Genomic DNA, 14,665 nt, shown 5'->3' with positions numbered 1-14,665 from the left:
GAAGAAGAAGAAGAAGAAGAAGAAGAAGAAGAAGAAGAAGAAGAAGAAGAAGAAGAAGCAACAGCAACCCAGCATTGGCATGAAATGAATTGTCGTGGAAATTCCGTTCCTGACAAATTCCGCTGCAACTAAATGAAGAGAACAAAAAGGAACATAAACTTTGGCAAAAAGTAAAAATGGGGGGCAAGCAAATTGTAAGGTATGCTAAAAGAGAATCTGAGGAGTGCGTTGCTCAAAACAACAAGTTCCTTAAGGATATTTGTAGCCGGAGACCTTCTAAGGAGGCAATTGGGCCCTTAGATGGCAAGGGAGTCAAAGCTTTGCTAAAGAAGGATAAGGAGGCTATAAAGAAGCTAAATGAATTTTTTGCATCTGTCTTCACAACAGAAGACAAATCCCAGTGAATGAACTAAGTTTTGCAGGAAGGGAGTCTTAGAAACTGAGACAGATAGTGGTAGCAAGGGATGAAGTTCTAACAGACAAAATTAAAACTGACTAATTGGTGAGTTCAAATTACATCCATCTGAGAGTTCTTGAAGAACTCAAATGTGAAATTACCAATCTGGAAACAAAAATGTGTAACTTGTCCCTCATTTCAGCCTCCATACTTGAGGACTGGAAAGCAGCCAATGTAATGCTAATGTTTTTTTTTTTTTTTAAAGGATCCAGGGATATCCTGGAAATTACAAGCTGGTTAATTTAACTTCTGTCCCAGGAAAACTGGTGGAAAGTATTGTTAAAGATAAAATAGCCAAGCACATAGAAGAACAAGCCCTACTGAAGCAGAGTCAGCATGGCTTCTGCAAGGAAAAGTCCTGCCTTTCAAAGAGTTATTTGAGAGTGTCAACAAGCATATAGCTAGAGATGATGTGGTTGACAAAATGTACTTGGACTTCCCAAAAACTTTCCACAAGGTACTTCACCAAAGGCTCCTGAATAAGCTTAGCAGTCATGGAACAAGAGGAGAGGTCCTCTTGCAGATCTGAAATTGGTTAAGTATCAGGAAGCGGAGAGTTGGAATAAATGGACTGCTCTTTGAATGGAAATGTTGAAAGTCCCCCAAGGATCGATACTGAGACCTGTGCCTTTTAATTTGTTCATCAACAAACTAGAGCTAGGTGTGAGCAGCAAGGTGGCCAAGTTTGCTGATGACATTGAATAGTTCAAGGTTGTTAAAACACAAAAGGATTGTGAAGAGCTCCGAAAGGACCTCTCCAAACTGAGTGAATGGGCAGTAAAATGGCAAATGTGACTCAATGATTTTATGATTTTATGATTTTATATATATATATAGCCCCAGCATAAAATCATTGAGTATATTGAATATATTGTACATTGTACATTGAATATATATTGAGTACATTGAATATATATATTCACATATATTCACATTGGATCTGAGCTTGATCAGGAACAAGATATTGGGCTCATTGAGCTATCACTTGTCCCTTGCCCAGAAACCATGGGTCTGATTTGCTTTTCTGCTCATCTTGTGCATAATAATAATAATAATAATAATAATAATAATAATAATAATTTATTTATTTATGTCCTGCCCATCTGGCTGGGTTTCCCCAGCCACTCTGGGCGGCTCCCAACCGAATATTAAAAGCACAATACAGCATTAAACATTAAAAACTTCCCTAAACAGGGCTGCCTTCAGATGTCTTTAAAAGTAAGATAGTTGCTTATTTCCTTCACATTGGATGGGAGGGCGTTCCACAGGGCAGGCGCCACCACCGAGAAGGCCCTCCGCCTGGTTCCCTGTAACCTCACTTCTCGCAGTGAGGGAACCGCCAGAAGGCCCTCAGTGCTGGACCTCAGTGTCTGGGCTGAACGATGGGGGTGGAGACGCTTCTTCAGGTATACTGGGCCGAGGCCGTTTAGGACTTTAAAGGTTAGCACCAACACTTCGAATTGTGCTCAGAAACGTACTGGGAGCCAATGCAGGTCTCTCAGGACGGTGTTATGTGGTCTCAGCGGCCACTGCCAGTCACCAGTCTAGCTGCCGCATTCTGGATTAGTTGTAGTTTCCGGGTCACCTTCAAAGTTTCTGAGTGGGAGATAACTAGAACATACACCACTCTGGCGAGACAGTCTGCGGGCAGGTAGGTTCTCAGCCTGCATACCAGATGGAGCTTGTGGACCGCTGCCCTGGACACAAAATTGACCTAGCGGTTTTCTGTGTGTGCCACTCCTTTCCCCAGGAAAACCTGTTCTTTACCACTGAATCAGAGCAAACATCAAGCCACGGAAAACCCGATCAGTATTTGCTTCGATTCAGGGGTAAATAGCGGGTTTCCCCAGGGAGAAGGGGTGAGACAAGCAGAAGTGTGGACGAGCTCTCAGTGTGCGGCAGCCGCGAGAAGGACAAATTCCATGCCATGGATCATTAGATAAGGAATTGAAATCGAAACTGTTGATATAATAACATCGCTATGCAAATCTATGGTTGGAATACCGTGTCACCTCCAAAGGAAACTGTAGAGTTAGAATAGGGAAACCAACACAATCAAGGGGACGGAGCAACACTTGGGGCTTTTCAGTTTGGAGGAAAGGTGAGGAAGAGATGTCACAACAGAAGTTTATAGAATTGTGCGTGGCATAGAGAAAGTGGGTAGAGAAAAACTGTTTCTCCCTCTCTCACAACACTACAACTCATGAACATCCAATAAGGCTGAATATTTGAAAATTAGGGATAGATGCAACACATTGTTAAACTATGGAACTCACTGCCACAGGAGGCAGCGACGCCCCCTAACTTGTGTAATTTTAAAAGAGGATGAGACAAATTCACAGAGGAGAGGGGCATCAATGGGTACTAACCACAATGGTAGGGCTCTCTGCCTTCGTGGTCTGAGGCAGAAATGCTTCTGAATATCAGTTGCTAGAAACCTCAGGAGGAAATAGTGCTCTTGTGCTCAGATCCTGCTTATGATCCCAGAAGCATCTCCTTGGCTACTGTGAGAACAGGGTGCTGGGCTGGGTGGGCCATTGGCCTGATCCAGCAGGCTCTTCTGATCTTATTTGGGCATCAGTGCCAGGCACTACTAGTCTAGCTCAGCTAAACTACCTGGTGCTGATTGGACCAAAACAGCTGGAGGGCACCAGGTTGGGGAAAACAGCACAACCAAAACACAGAATGACTAAAGTGAGCTAGATAAGAGGGCAGCAGGGCACACATCCCTTGATAGTTTGTGCCCATTCAGCCATGTCTGGAGAATCTGGGCAGAGGAAGAAGCTATGGCTTTTGGGGGGCTTTCTCAATGCAATCAATGTTACAGGCAACTTAATTAAACGAAATAATTAGAACTTCAGTTTGATTGGCTGAGGGCAAATCTAAGGGGGCGAGAGAGTTTACAGCCTATTATTTCTTGGGCTTTTTTTGCGTTAGTGTGTTATCATAGCAAATGATGAAATACTGAGGAATGACCTTTCCTTTTAAGAATGTCTACTTTACTTTGTTGACTAAACTCTAAGATTCCTTCGATTTGTCAAATAGGCACTGAGCTTTGTGTGAACTAGGCTTCGTTTATCTTGCTTTCAGTTCTGTATTTTGTTACACACACACACACACAGAGAGGGAGAGAGAGAGAGAGAGAGAGAGAGAGAGAGAGAGAGAGAGATTGAGATTTTATGGTGTGAGATCTACAGATGTAGGGTGCTACAAAAATTAATAACAATAACTATAACAACAACAACAATAATAATAGAAGAGGAGGAGGGGGAGGAGTTACTCCAAATTAACAGATAAGCCACTTGGAAAATTTTGAGAAGCACAAATTTCAAAGGATAGCTGTGCTTTGGTTAGTGTGTTGCCTCGGGAAGCCTTTAAATACAAACTGAAACCGATTCCTCCCACCATCCCTACAGTGAGGGTTGACCTGATACGAAAGAGTTAGGCACAGCCCCCAGGCATTCAGACAACCCTGTGGTGACTGTTCCTCAATCGGCGTTGGGATTTCTTACAAAATGGCGGGCCTAATTGGACTTTTGTTGAACATTTGATCAGCCTTTTTTCTTTTTATGGCAAAAATCAGCGAGTCCATACCAGTATTTACAAGCTGTTTTTGGACTACAGTTCCCATAACCCCTGACACTGGTCCTGCTAGCTAGGGATGATGGGAGTTGTAGTCCAAAAACAGACAGAGACCCAAGTTTGGGAAACACTGGTATAGACCATGGGTAGGCAAACTAAGGCCCAGGGACCGGGGCCGGCCAAATCGCCTTCTAAATCTGGCCCGCGAACTGTCCGGGAATCAGCATGTTTTCTAAAAGAACGTGTCCTTTTATTTAAAATGCATCTCTGGGTTATTTGTGGGGCATAGGAATTCATTATTTTTTTTTTCCAAATTATAGTCCAGCCTCCCCCCCACAAGGTCTGGGGGGCAGTGGACTGGCCCCCTGATGAAAAAGTTTGCTGACCCCTGGTATAGACAAACAGCATGACAGTACAAGACAGGACAGTTTAACCCTCACATTGCTACAATTCCCAGCGCTCTTAACAAACTACAGTTCCGAGGATTCTTGTGGGGAAGGAGCCAGGGTGATTTAAATGTACAATGTAGGTGCGATCCTTAACTATAAAAAACCTTGAATCTGCATTCTTGATTTGGTGGCCCACAGGAATTTAGAGCAAGGAACAGGCAGTGTTAAACACTTCCCGAGCCCAAGAAAAACCTGCCGCCGCTGGCAAATCCAGGTGTGATCTAAGACAATGGGAGTCCCTGCAACTACCAGACATCCATGCTTGGAGGCAAGGGAAGAGTGTAGAATTGGGGCAGGTGTCCTTTCCTGGGACAAGGGTAACTGTACTCCACCTCTGGAGACAGGGCCTGCCTGCCCATGAGACAGACTGAAGCAGCCACCTCGGGCAGGGGAATCCCGTGGTACGGCGGAGGTCCGTCCCCCCGGTGAATCATGCCATTCCCTCAGCTGCCAAACCAATGGTCCAACGGCTACGGCTGCGTCGATGACTAGGAAGCCCCGAAAGCTGTTTTCTCAACATCCAGGTGCTTTGCAAGACCCAGCAGTGCAAACCCATCTCCTTCGTGAGTCACAGGAAGGACTGCGACTTCCTTTCAGAACTGGATGTTCTGCTCTGATATGAAGTGCTGCAGTTCAAAAACCAAAACTGCTGTTGCTCTGGTTTTGCCTCTTTCACAGGGAGATGAAAGCTTCTCTCCCACTCCCTCTTCGGCAGAAAGTCCAAGAGGCAGGGACCTGTGGTGTAGTAGAGGAGATGCACAAGGTCCAGGGCTTCCCCCCCCCCCAGAGCGGGAACAATGATGCTACCTGCCAGAATGCCCAGTTTCTTCTTAGCTCTGGCTAGTGAATGCAGCGATAACAAGGCTTTCAAGTTCGTTCAAAACAGATTAGCACAGAGGTAGTGTGGCTATTTTAAAATACAGCATCAACCAGGAAATCTATGTCATAACCAGGAACTTCAAAATAGCAAATTCCCTTGAAATGCACCAATGCATACATTTATAGTACAAGTCGTCTAACTCAGAAGTAACTGAGTTCAGGGGTGCTTGCTCTCAAGGAAGCAGGTATAGGATTGTAGCCTTACAGTACAAATTTTGAATCCTAGAATTGTGGAGTTGGAAGGGAAGCCGGGGGTCATCTAGTCCAACCCCCTGCAGTGCAGGAATCTCAACTAAAGCATCCATGACAGACGGAGCTTAAACATGTCTACTGAGAAGTAAGTCCTATTTAATTCAGTGGGTCCTACTACCAGGAAAGGGGGTTTGGATTACTGTAGTCATAACCCCGCTTACCTGCGAGTAAGTTCCACTGATGTCAGAAGGACTTGTTTGCAAGTAGACATGATTGGGATTGCACTGTGAGGCAGGAATTCTAAGCCTACTTACATGGGCGTAGATCCCATTTAATTCAGTGGGATAGTAGATTACAGCTTGAAGTTTACTCAATGTCTTCAGACTTCTCTTTTATGAGCATGAGCAGGTTAAATGGAATAGCTCTGAAAGGGGGCGTATACTCCCACACAGAGAAAGATCTCCCCCTTTAAAATGTCAACAGAGGATGTGACCGTCCATTTAGCAGTAGATAGTGCGGAAGGACAGATCCTGAAGTGAGGCTCCAATACTTTGGCCACCTCATGAGAAGAGAAGACTCCCTGGAAAAGACCCTGATGCTGGGAAAGATGGAGGGCACTAGGAGAAGGGGACGACAGAGGACGAGATGGTTGGACAGTGTTCTCAAGGCCACCAACATGAGTTTGACCAAACTGCGGGAGGCAGTGGAAGACAGTAGTGCCTGGCGTGCTCTGATCCATGGGGTCACGAAGAGTCGGACATGACTAAACTACTAAACAACAACAACAATCTAAAGTGAATACTAGAAGGCACAGCTAGGGAACCTTTTCAGCCCAGTGGACCAGATCTTTAACCTTCAAGACCCCAGCAGGTGAACTTAGACAGGTGGGCAGCCCAACAAGCAGCTGATTGTCAATCACTTGGAAAGTGCCACAGAAGGTGCTTTGAAGGCACTGGTGATTAGCAGTGCCTTCAAAGCCCCTTTTAGCCAAGCCTCACCTTTCCCCGGCCTGCGCTGGATGTTAGGAACATAACAAGACAAAGCATGCAAAGCACTTGAAGGCTTAAAAGCACCATCCAAATCCTTGGAAAAGAGCCTGATGTTGGGAAAGATGGAAGGCACAAGGAGAAGGGGACGACAGAGGACGAGGTGGTTGGACAGTGTTCTTGAAGCTACTAACATGAGTCTGACCAAACTGTGGGAGGCAGTGGAAGACAGGAGTGCCTGGCATGCTCTGGTCCATGGGGTCACGAAGAGTCGGACACAACTAAACGACTAAACCACAACATCAACAACATTGTGGTTTCGTGTTTAAAAAGCATTTACACAGGAAATAGTCCCAATAGGTCAGGTTGGCATTACAGTAGAGTTTCTTAAAAAAGAGGGGTAATGTCAAACCATGTGATCAAGAAAAAAAGGTAATATATTGTCTACACACAAAAACACAGATAGATGGCAAATAAATACCGTAGATACAGAGAGAGAGAGAGAGAGAGAGAGAGAGAGAGAGAGAAACAGAGCCAGTTTTCTGATCTCATTTGGATAGGTGCTATACCAGCTTCCTAATTTGCATGTGATGGTATCAGGTCACAGGACAGCATTAAGGGACTCTCCCCACCTACCTCCAGAAACCTGATTCTTTCCCACATGGAAAACCCATGACATCACCCCACCCCTGGGAGGATGCAAAATAGGAAGTTGAAAGCCAGATAATACTGTGCAATATCAGAAATCAGAGCAAATTGCAAAAGAAGCATCTCATGCTAACCAGCCAATATCTCCCTATCCTTGGGTCTTCCTGACCCCATTATATGCCTGGTGAGATCAACGCAAAACAAACCCTTGAATGTAGTGTAGCTTATGCTTTACGGAATGACTGCTCTAGCAGGAGAATGAAAACGAACAGAGGGGCTTGCAGCACTTTAAATCCAAATTGACATGCAGAATGAGCCTGTGCCTGTTTACTTGCAATGCTGTGCTCAATAGGGGTTTTCTCTTTAGTAAGTGTGTTTATCATTTGCTGCCTTATCGAGGCACAAGGGACATGGGTGGCGCTGTGGTCTAAACCATTGAGCCTCCTGGGCTTGCCGATCAGAAGGTCAGCAGTTCGAATCCCCATGACGGAATGAGCTCCCGTTGCTCTGTCCCAGCTCCTGCCAACCTAGCAGTTTGAAAGCATGCCAGTGCAAGTAGATAAATAGGCACTGCTGTGGCTGGAAGGTAAACAGTGTTTCTGTGCGCTCTGGCTTCCCTCATGGTGTCCCTTGCACCAGAGGCAGTTTAAGCCTCAGGGAGGCTTTTAATGTTTAATAGATTACTGTGTTTTATTTTTCTGTTGCAAGCCGCCCAGAGTGGCTGGGGAAACCCAGCCAGATGGGCGGGATATAAATAAAAAATATTATTATATATTATTATATTAGTTATGCTAGCCACATGACTTGGAAAGCGGTATGTAGACAAATGCTGGCTCCCTCGGCCTGAAAGCGAGATGAGCGCCACAACTCCACAGTCACCTTTGACTGGACTTAACTGTCCAGGAGTCTTTTACCTACCTAGATGGGAGCCCATTTCATCAGATGCGTGAAGCATTTCTACTTCTATCCATGAACAGGTACCGTATGCGAGAGAACTTGAGCTTTAACGCTCTGTGCCTGAGTGTTGTTGTTGTTTTGCTTCGAGCTTCCCCCTGGTTCTTTAAAGCTGAATCAGGGCAAATGTCAGTTCGGGATTTCCACTGATTGAAGTTTGCTCCGATTGAGCTTTAAAGAGCAGGTCTTTTTTTCCGGAGGAAAAAAGAAAGGGTGCTCAGACACAAGCCCTGAGTGTGGATGAGCCCTGAGTGTGGATGTGATCCAGAGAGCTAGAAACTATGAAAGGAAACCAGTACAAGTTGCCGTCACTGCTATGCAAAGCTCAAGTGCATCTTCTGGCTAGCTCAATTGGTTAGATAACATCAAGGTTGCAGGTTCGATCCCCACACGGGACAGCTGCATTGCAGGGAGTTGCATTATATGATCCTCAGGGAGCCTTCTACCAGTAACTCTACGATTCTCTGATCTCTCCAAACTGGGTGAATAGGCAATAAAATGGCAAAAATGCAATTCAACACCAGCAAACATAAGGGGGGAGGGGGAGGAAAATCTAAGTTCACAAAATACAGTAATGGTGGTGATGACCACGAACGAGACCTTGAGGTATATGGAATCATGCACAGTATAGAGAAAGTGGATGGGCCTCTTTCAAAACACTAGAACCCAAGGGCTAAATGTTAGATGAAACAGGATGCCAAGTACAGTAGTACCTCTGGTTGTGAACGGGATCGGTCCTGGAGGCCCGTTCGCAACATGAAAAGCCCGCAACCTGAAGCGCCGTATCTGCGCAGGTGCGCGATGCGATCTGGCGCTTGTGCACATGCGCAAAGCGCGATTTAGCGCTACTGTGCATGTGCGAGTGGCGAAACCCAGAAGTAACCCTTTCCGGTACTTCTGGGTCGCTGCGGGACGCAACTTGAAAAAACGTAGGATGAAGCAAACCTAACATGACATCACTGTACTGTACTTTCTTTCTTTCTTTTTTAAAAAAAGACAATTTATTAAATTTTCCAATTAAACACATTTAAACAAAAACAAAACATATAACCACAAACACAACAACACATAATAAACATACTAAACACCAATTTTTTCTTCTTAGCATCTAATCAATTATTACAATTTTCTTTGCTCTGCCGAGCTTTGACTTCCCTCCTTCCCCCCAATCGGTTTTCTTATCCATTCCTATCTCACAGTTCCTTTACTCCTTCTACTTAAAGTCAGTTTGTAGGATTTATTTCAATCCTGCAAGTGTCTTTAAACTTCTACAGTTCTTCTCCATATAGTCCACAAATTTACTCCAATCCTTTTGGAACTTTGACTCTCCCTGGTTTCGGATCCTTGTACTGTACTTTCTTCACACAGTGCATAGCTATAATATGGAAAATTGCTATCCCAAGAGGCAGGGATGGCCACCAACTTGGATGGCTATAAAAGATGACTAGCCAAATTCATGGACAATGGAGTTATCCACGGCTACTACCGGTAGTCTTGATGGTTACGTTCTACCTCTGATGTGGGGGGCAGCATGCCTCCGAAGTCACAAGTAAGGAGTGCTCTCGCGCTCAGGGGTCTGGCTTGTGGGTTCCCCCCATGCATCTGGTTAGCCACTGAGAGAACAGGATGCTGGACTAGATAGGTCATTGGTCTGATCCTGCAGAGCTCTTCTTACATATACTGTGCAAGATACATACCGTGACCATTTACAACAGCAGTGAGTAGCACTGACAAGACTCTGCTGGGTCTCAGCCTCTGAAGTGAGCAAGAAGTCCCCAGTCATGATTAAGCTCTAAAGCAGGGGTCAGCAAACTTTTTCAGCCGTGGGCCGGTCCACTGTCCCTCAGGCCTTGTGGGGGGCTGGACTATATTTTGAAGGGTGGGGAATGAACAAATTCCTATGCCCCGCAAATAACCCAGAGATGCATTTTAAATAAAAGGACACATTCTACTCATGTGAAAACATGCTGATTCCCGGACCGCCCGCAGGACGGATTTAGAAGGTGATTGGGCCGGATCCAGCCCCCATGCCTTAGTTTGCCTTCCCATGCTGTAAAGGTATCAAATAAAAGATGCTGATAAGTTTTAGGTTGGCAACGTTGCACTGGAATCTCCCTTTGATAAGATAAGATATCTTTATTGTCATTGTCCCCTTGCGGGAACAACGAAATTACTCGGTTGCTACATCCACTCAGATAAAGCATTCCGCATAATCCAAAATTACAAAAAGCTAATTAAAAACAGTAATTATACTACAAAATGACAAGTAAAATAAGATGACTTCAAAGTCCGGGCTTTCCATTTAAGGCCAAAATTGCTCTAGAGAAGAAACTGTTCCTGAGACGGCTCGTTCTTGCCTGCATTGTTCTATATCTCCGTCCTGATGGCAGGAGCTGAAAGAAATGGTGACCAGGGTGCGTTGGATCTCTTGATATATCTAGTGCTTTTCTATGGCACCTGGTGGTGTAAATTTGTTCTAAGGTGGTGAGTGAGCAGCCAATAATGCTCTCTGCTGTTTTAATAATTCTACACAGCCCTGCTCTGTCCTGGGAAGTACAGCTTCCGTACCACACACATAAACCGTACGTGAGCACGCTCTGTATGGCACAGTGATAGAAGGCAAGCAGCAGCTTTTGTGGAAGATGGTTTTTCCTTAAAATTCTCAAAAAATACAGTCTCTGCTGCGCCTTCTTCACAAGCCCCCTTGTATTAACACTCCAGGACAGATCCTCCTGTAACTCAATGCCTAGAAATCTAAACGTTGTTACCCTCTCCACACAAATTCCATCAATCAACAGTGGCTGGACCTCGTTCTTCTGTCTCCTAAAGTCCACCACAAGCTCCTTAGTTTTCTTTGTGTTTATGAGCAAGTTGTTGACTCTGCACCACTCTGTCAGCCGCTCCACCTCATCTCTATACTCAGTTTCACCCTCCTTATCAGAGATGAGCCCGATGACGGTTGTGTCATCTGCAAATTTGACAACCCTATTTCTAGGGTGGGCAGCGACACAATCATATGTATAAAGAGTATAAAGGAGCGGACTAAGCACGCATCCTTGTGGTGTTCCTGTGTTAGTCCTAAGCATGTTTGACATATAAGGGCCCAACCGGACCCTCTGGGAGCGATCTGAGAGAAAGTCCAGTATCCACCCACAGAGTGATCGCGGGAGCCCCAGATTTCCCAGTTTAGTTATCAGACGTCGCGGTAGAATGGTATTGAATGCCGAGCTGAAATCTACAAAAAGCAGTCTGGCGTAGCTCCCCCGCTGCTCCAAATGTGCAAGAACAGCTTGGAGGGCAATCGCCACGGCATCCTCTGTTGATCTTTTCGTTTTGTAGGCAAATTGGAATGTGTCCAATCCCTCTGGTAGGCAGGCAATGACATAATTTCGTACCAGCTTTTCAAAGCACTTCATAATTATGGGTGTAAGTGCTACTGGACGAAAGTCATTCGGATTCTCCGGATTGGATTTTTTTGGTACTGGAACAATAATAGAAGACTTCAGGCAAGATGGGACAGTAGCCTGGGCTAGGGATCGATTTAAAATCCCAGTGAAGACTCCCGCTAGTTGGTCTGCGCAGTCTCTTAAGACTCTTCCAGCTACTCCATCTGGCCCTGTAGCCTTCCTTGAGTTGATTCCCTTCAGCACCTTCCTCATCTCTCCTTCCTCCACTTTGAATACCACATTCCTTTGCACCGATGGTGGCGACGGTGGTGATGGTGGCCTAGCCTCCGCAGGTGTTGCTGCAGATGTTGCTTCAAAGCGGGCAAAAAAGACATTCAACTCCTCTGCGAGGGATGCCCCTCCCTCGTCCACCAAGGAATCTTTGGATTTTTGCCCCGTCAGTTCCTGTACACCTTGCCACACCTGCCTGGTGTTATTACTCTGTAGGTGATCCCCCAGCCGCTGTCTGTACGCCTCTTTGGCCACCCGGATACCTCTCTTTAAATCTGCTCTGGCTGAGCTGTACAGCATCCTGTTTCCACTTCTAAAAGCAGTATTTCTTGCCTTTAGCAGCCCCTGTGTGTGTGTGTGTGTGTCTGTGTGGTGTGTGTGTGTGTGTGTGTGTGTACTTTTAGGGAAGCAGCAGACTGATGGGAGGAGTTCCCGTTCATGAGAGCTTATTCTGCAACAAGGCTGTTACTCTTTAAACTTCAAAGGTCACCCGCTTTCCTACCTGTAGATACCGGGGATTGAACCTGGGACCTTCCTGCTTGCAAGGCAAACACCCTAACGCTGAGCTATGGCTCTGGAAAGGACTATAAGGTTGGAGCCAGCATTTATTTTACTGCCATGTTCTTCTGATTCTTCAAGTTGAGAAGGAGCTCTTGAAGAATGTCTGAAGAGCTCACAAAGAACCCCCTTTCTATATTAACCATCCCGTCTGATGATCCTCTCCCAAAAGAGGATGCTGGACCCGATGGGTCTCTGATCCAGCAAGAAGAAGAAGAAGAAGAAGAAGAAGAAGAAGAAGAAGAAGAAGAAGAAGAAGAAGAAGAAGAAGAAGAAGAAGAAGAAGAAGAAGAAGAAGAAGAGGAGGAGGAGGAGGAGGAGGAGGAGGAGGAGGAGGAGGAGGAGGAGGAGGAGGAGGAGGAGGAGGAGGAGGAGGAGGAGGAGGAAGAGTTTGGATTTTATATCCTGCTTTATCACTACCCCAAGGAGTCTCAAAGCGGCTAACATTCTCCTTTCCCTTCCTCCCCCACAACAAACACTCTGTGAGGCAAGTGAGGCTGAGAGACTTCAGAGAAGTGTGACTAGCCCAAGGTCACCCAGCAGCTGCATGTGGAGGAGCGAGGACGCGAACCTGGTTCACCAGATTACAAGACTACCGCTCTACACCACACTGGCGCTCAAGGATTTTCATACATTAATTCTGTCTTTGGCCACACATAACAACAGCCACTACTTACATCAGAACTCTGCGTTCCGGCCCAAATTCAGCTTCATAGAAACCATTTTCGCAGTCTTTTCCAACCAGCCGATGGGGGTGAGGTCTGTATGGCTCGTTCTTGGTCACCAACGTTATTCTGATTTTTATTTTCCCGAAGTAGTTGAACACCTGCAAAGGAAAGAGAGAGGGAGAGAGCCCATCACCCTTGTGCCTTTTGTCAGACGTGGAGAGGAATTGTCACGTTCAAGGTGTAACCAGCTGCCCTGGTTACAAGATCCGTCTCCAGGTTCTATTTCAATATGCTGGTTTTAACCTTTAAAGTCCTTCACAACCTCAGGCAGCAAGTAATCACTGACAGCAACAAGTAAATGCTGGAAGCAGGGGCTTCGCAACTGTGGCCCCTGAAATATTTTGTTCCCAAGGAACCCTAAAATTGAAGAGTTGGAAGGTAGAGTTGAGAGTCAACTAGTCCAACCCCCTTGAATGCAGGAATATGCAGCTGACCCAAACAGGGATCGAACCTGCAACCTTGGTGTTATCATCACCACACTCCTATGGGATTCAAAAGGGATTGTCAAACCTGGTGCAGTGGTACCTCGACTTACAAATGACTCGACAACCGAATTATTCGACTTACGAATGGGGCAAATGGCCGCGTGCTTACGAATTACTTGACATCTGAAAGGAAACCGCGGAGGTTTTAGATAGGGTTTTATTGACTTACGACTTTTTCGATAGGGTTGCTTCGACTTACAAATTTCTCCGTTTCCAATGGGAAATTGCGTTTCCAATGGCGCTTTTCGACTTACAAATTTTTCAACCTACGAAGGTGCCTTCAGAACGGATTAAATTCGTAAGTCGAGGCACCACTGTAGCTAGTCTTTTTGCTATGACTTTTTTTTTATAAAAAAAAATCTCATTAGTCATTTGTATTTATTGTTTCGTCTTATAGCAGTTTTATGATTGTGTTCCTGCTTAGGCCAAGCATCTTATAAATAGCTAAAACATATGAACAAATAAACAGCAGTACACAAGCAACTGAAGAGGCCAAACTATAGGTGCCACTGCACATGTGGTTAAACGTCACATGTATTTTCTTCCAACAAACAGGAGAGCTGCAATTTCTGCTGGGTCCGCTTTTAAGCTCCCACTTTCCTGCCTGCTGCAGTCCAGACGTTTGGACATCTTAAATGCAGGACAAATAGAAGCATAGAGTTGGAAGGTACCCAAAGGTTAATCTAGTCCAACCCCCCTGCAATGTAGGAATCCTGCCTACAACCATCTCTGGATGGGCTCGAACCACCAGCCTTCTAGCTAACAGCCAGAGGCAACAGTAAGTGGAGAAAAGAATGTGAATTTTGTATTTCTACAGTAGAGTATTTTTCACAAACATCTACAGACCCTTTTTCGAGCTTCTATCCAGGCAAGCAAGGCCCATGACCAGAGTTCAAGGACACATTCCAGCCAGGCAAAAACACTAATGGAGTGTGAAGGATGTAGGATGTGGCCTGGGGAGAGAGCATATGTCCAGGGAGGAGGAATGACCAAGTGAGAGTCCTGGGGGCCAGATGGAGCAGCATGGAGGGCTGTGTCGTAGAGATCAACTTGGGACACTTCCAATCACA

The 14,665-nt window shown here is 45.5% G+C and overlaps 1 protein-coding gene across 2 annotated transcripts in view; it reads right to left on the bottom strand.

Annotated features, from left to right (window-relative positions):
- Positions 1-14,665, bottom strand: part of REL (REL proto-oncogene, NF-kB subunit) — a 54,145-nt gene that overhangs the window by 26,530 nt on the left and 12,950 nt on the right. For both annotated transcript variants that reach the window (XM_035110913.2, XM_035110914.2), the window contains exon 3: positions 13,060-13,208. In XM_035110913.2, coding sequence (XP_034966804.2) covers positions 13,060-13,208 — 149 coding nt within the window. The remainder of the gene's footprint in view (positions 1-13,059; positions 13,209-14,665) is intronic.

The sequence above is a fragment of the Zootoca vivipara genome, chromosome 3, assembly GCF_963506605.1.
Source record: "Zootoca vivipara chromosome 3, rZooViv1.1, whole genome shotgun sequence".
NCBI classification, from domain to species: Eukaryota; Metazoa; Chordata; class Lepidosauria; order Squamata; family Lacertidae; genus Zootoca; species Zootoca vivipara.
The sequence above is the reverse complement of the archived record's forward strand: the minus strand, read 5'-3'. Positions and strand labels throughout refer to the sequence as shown.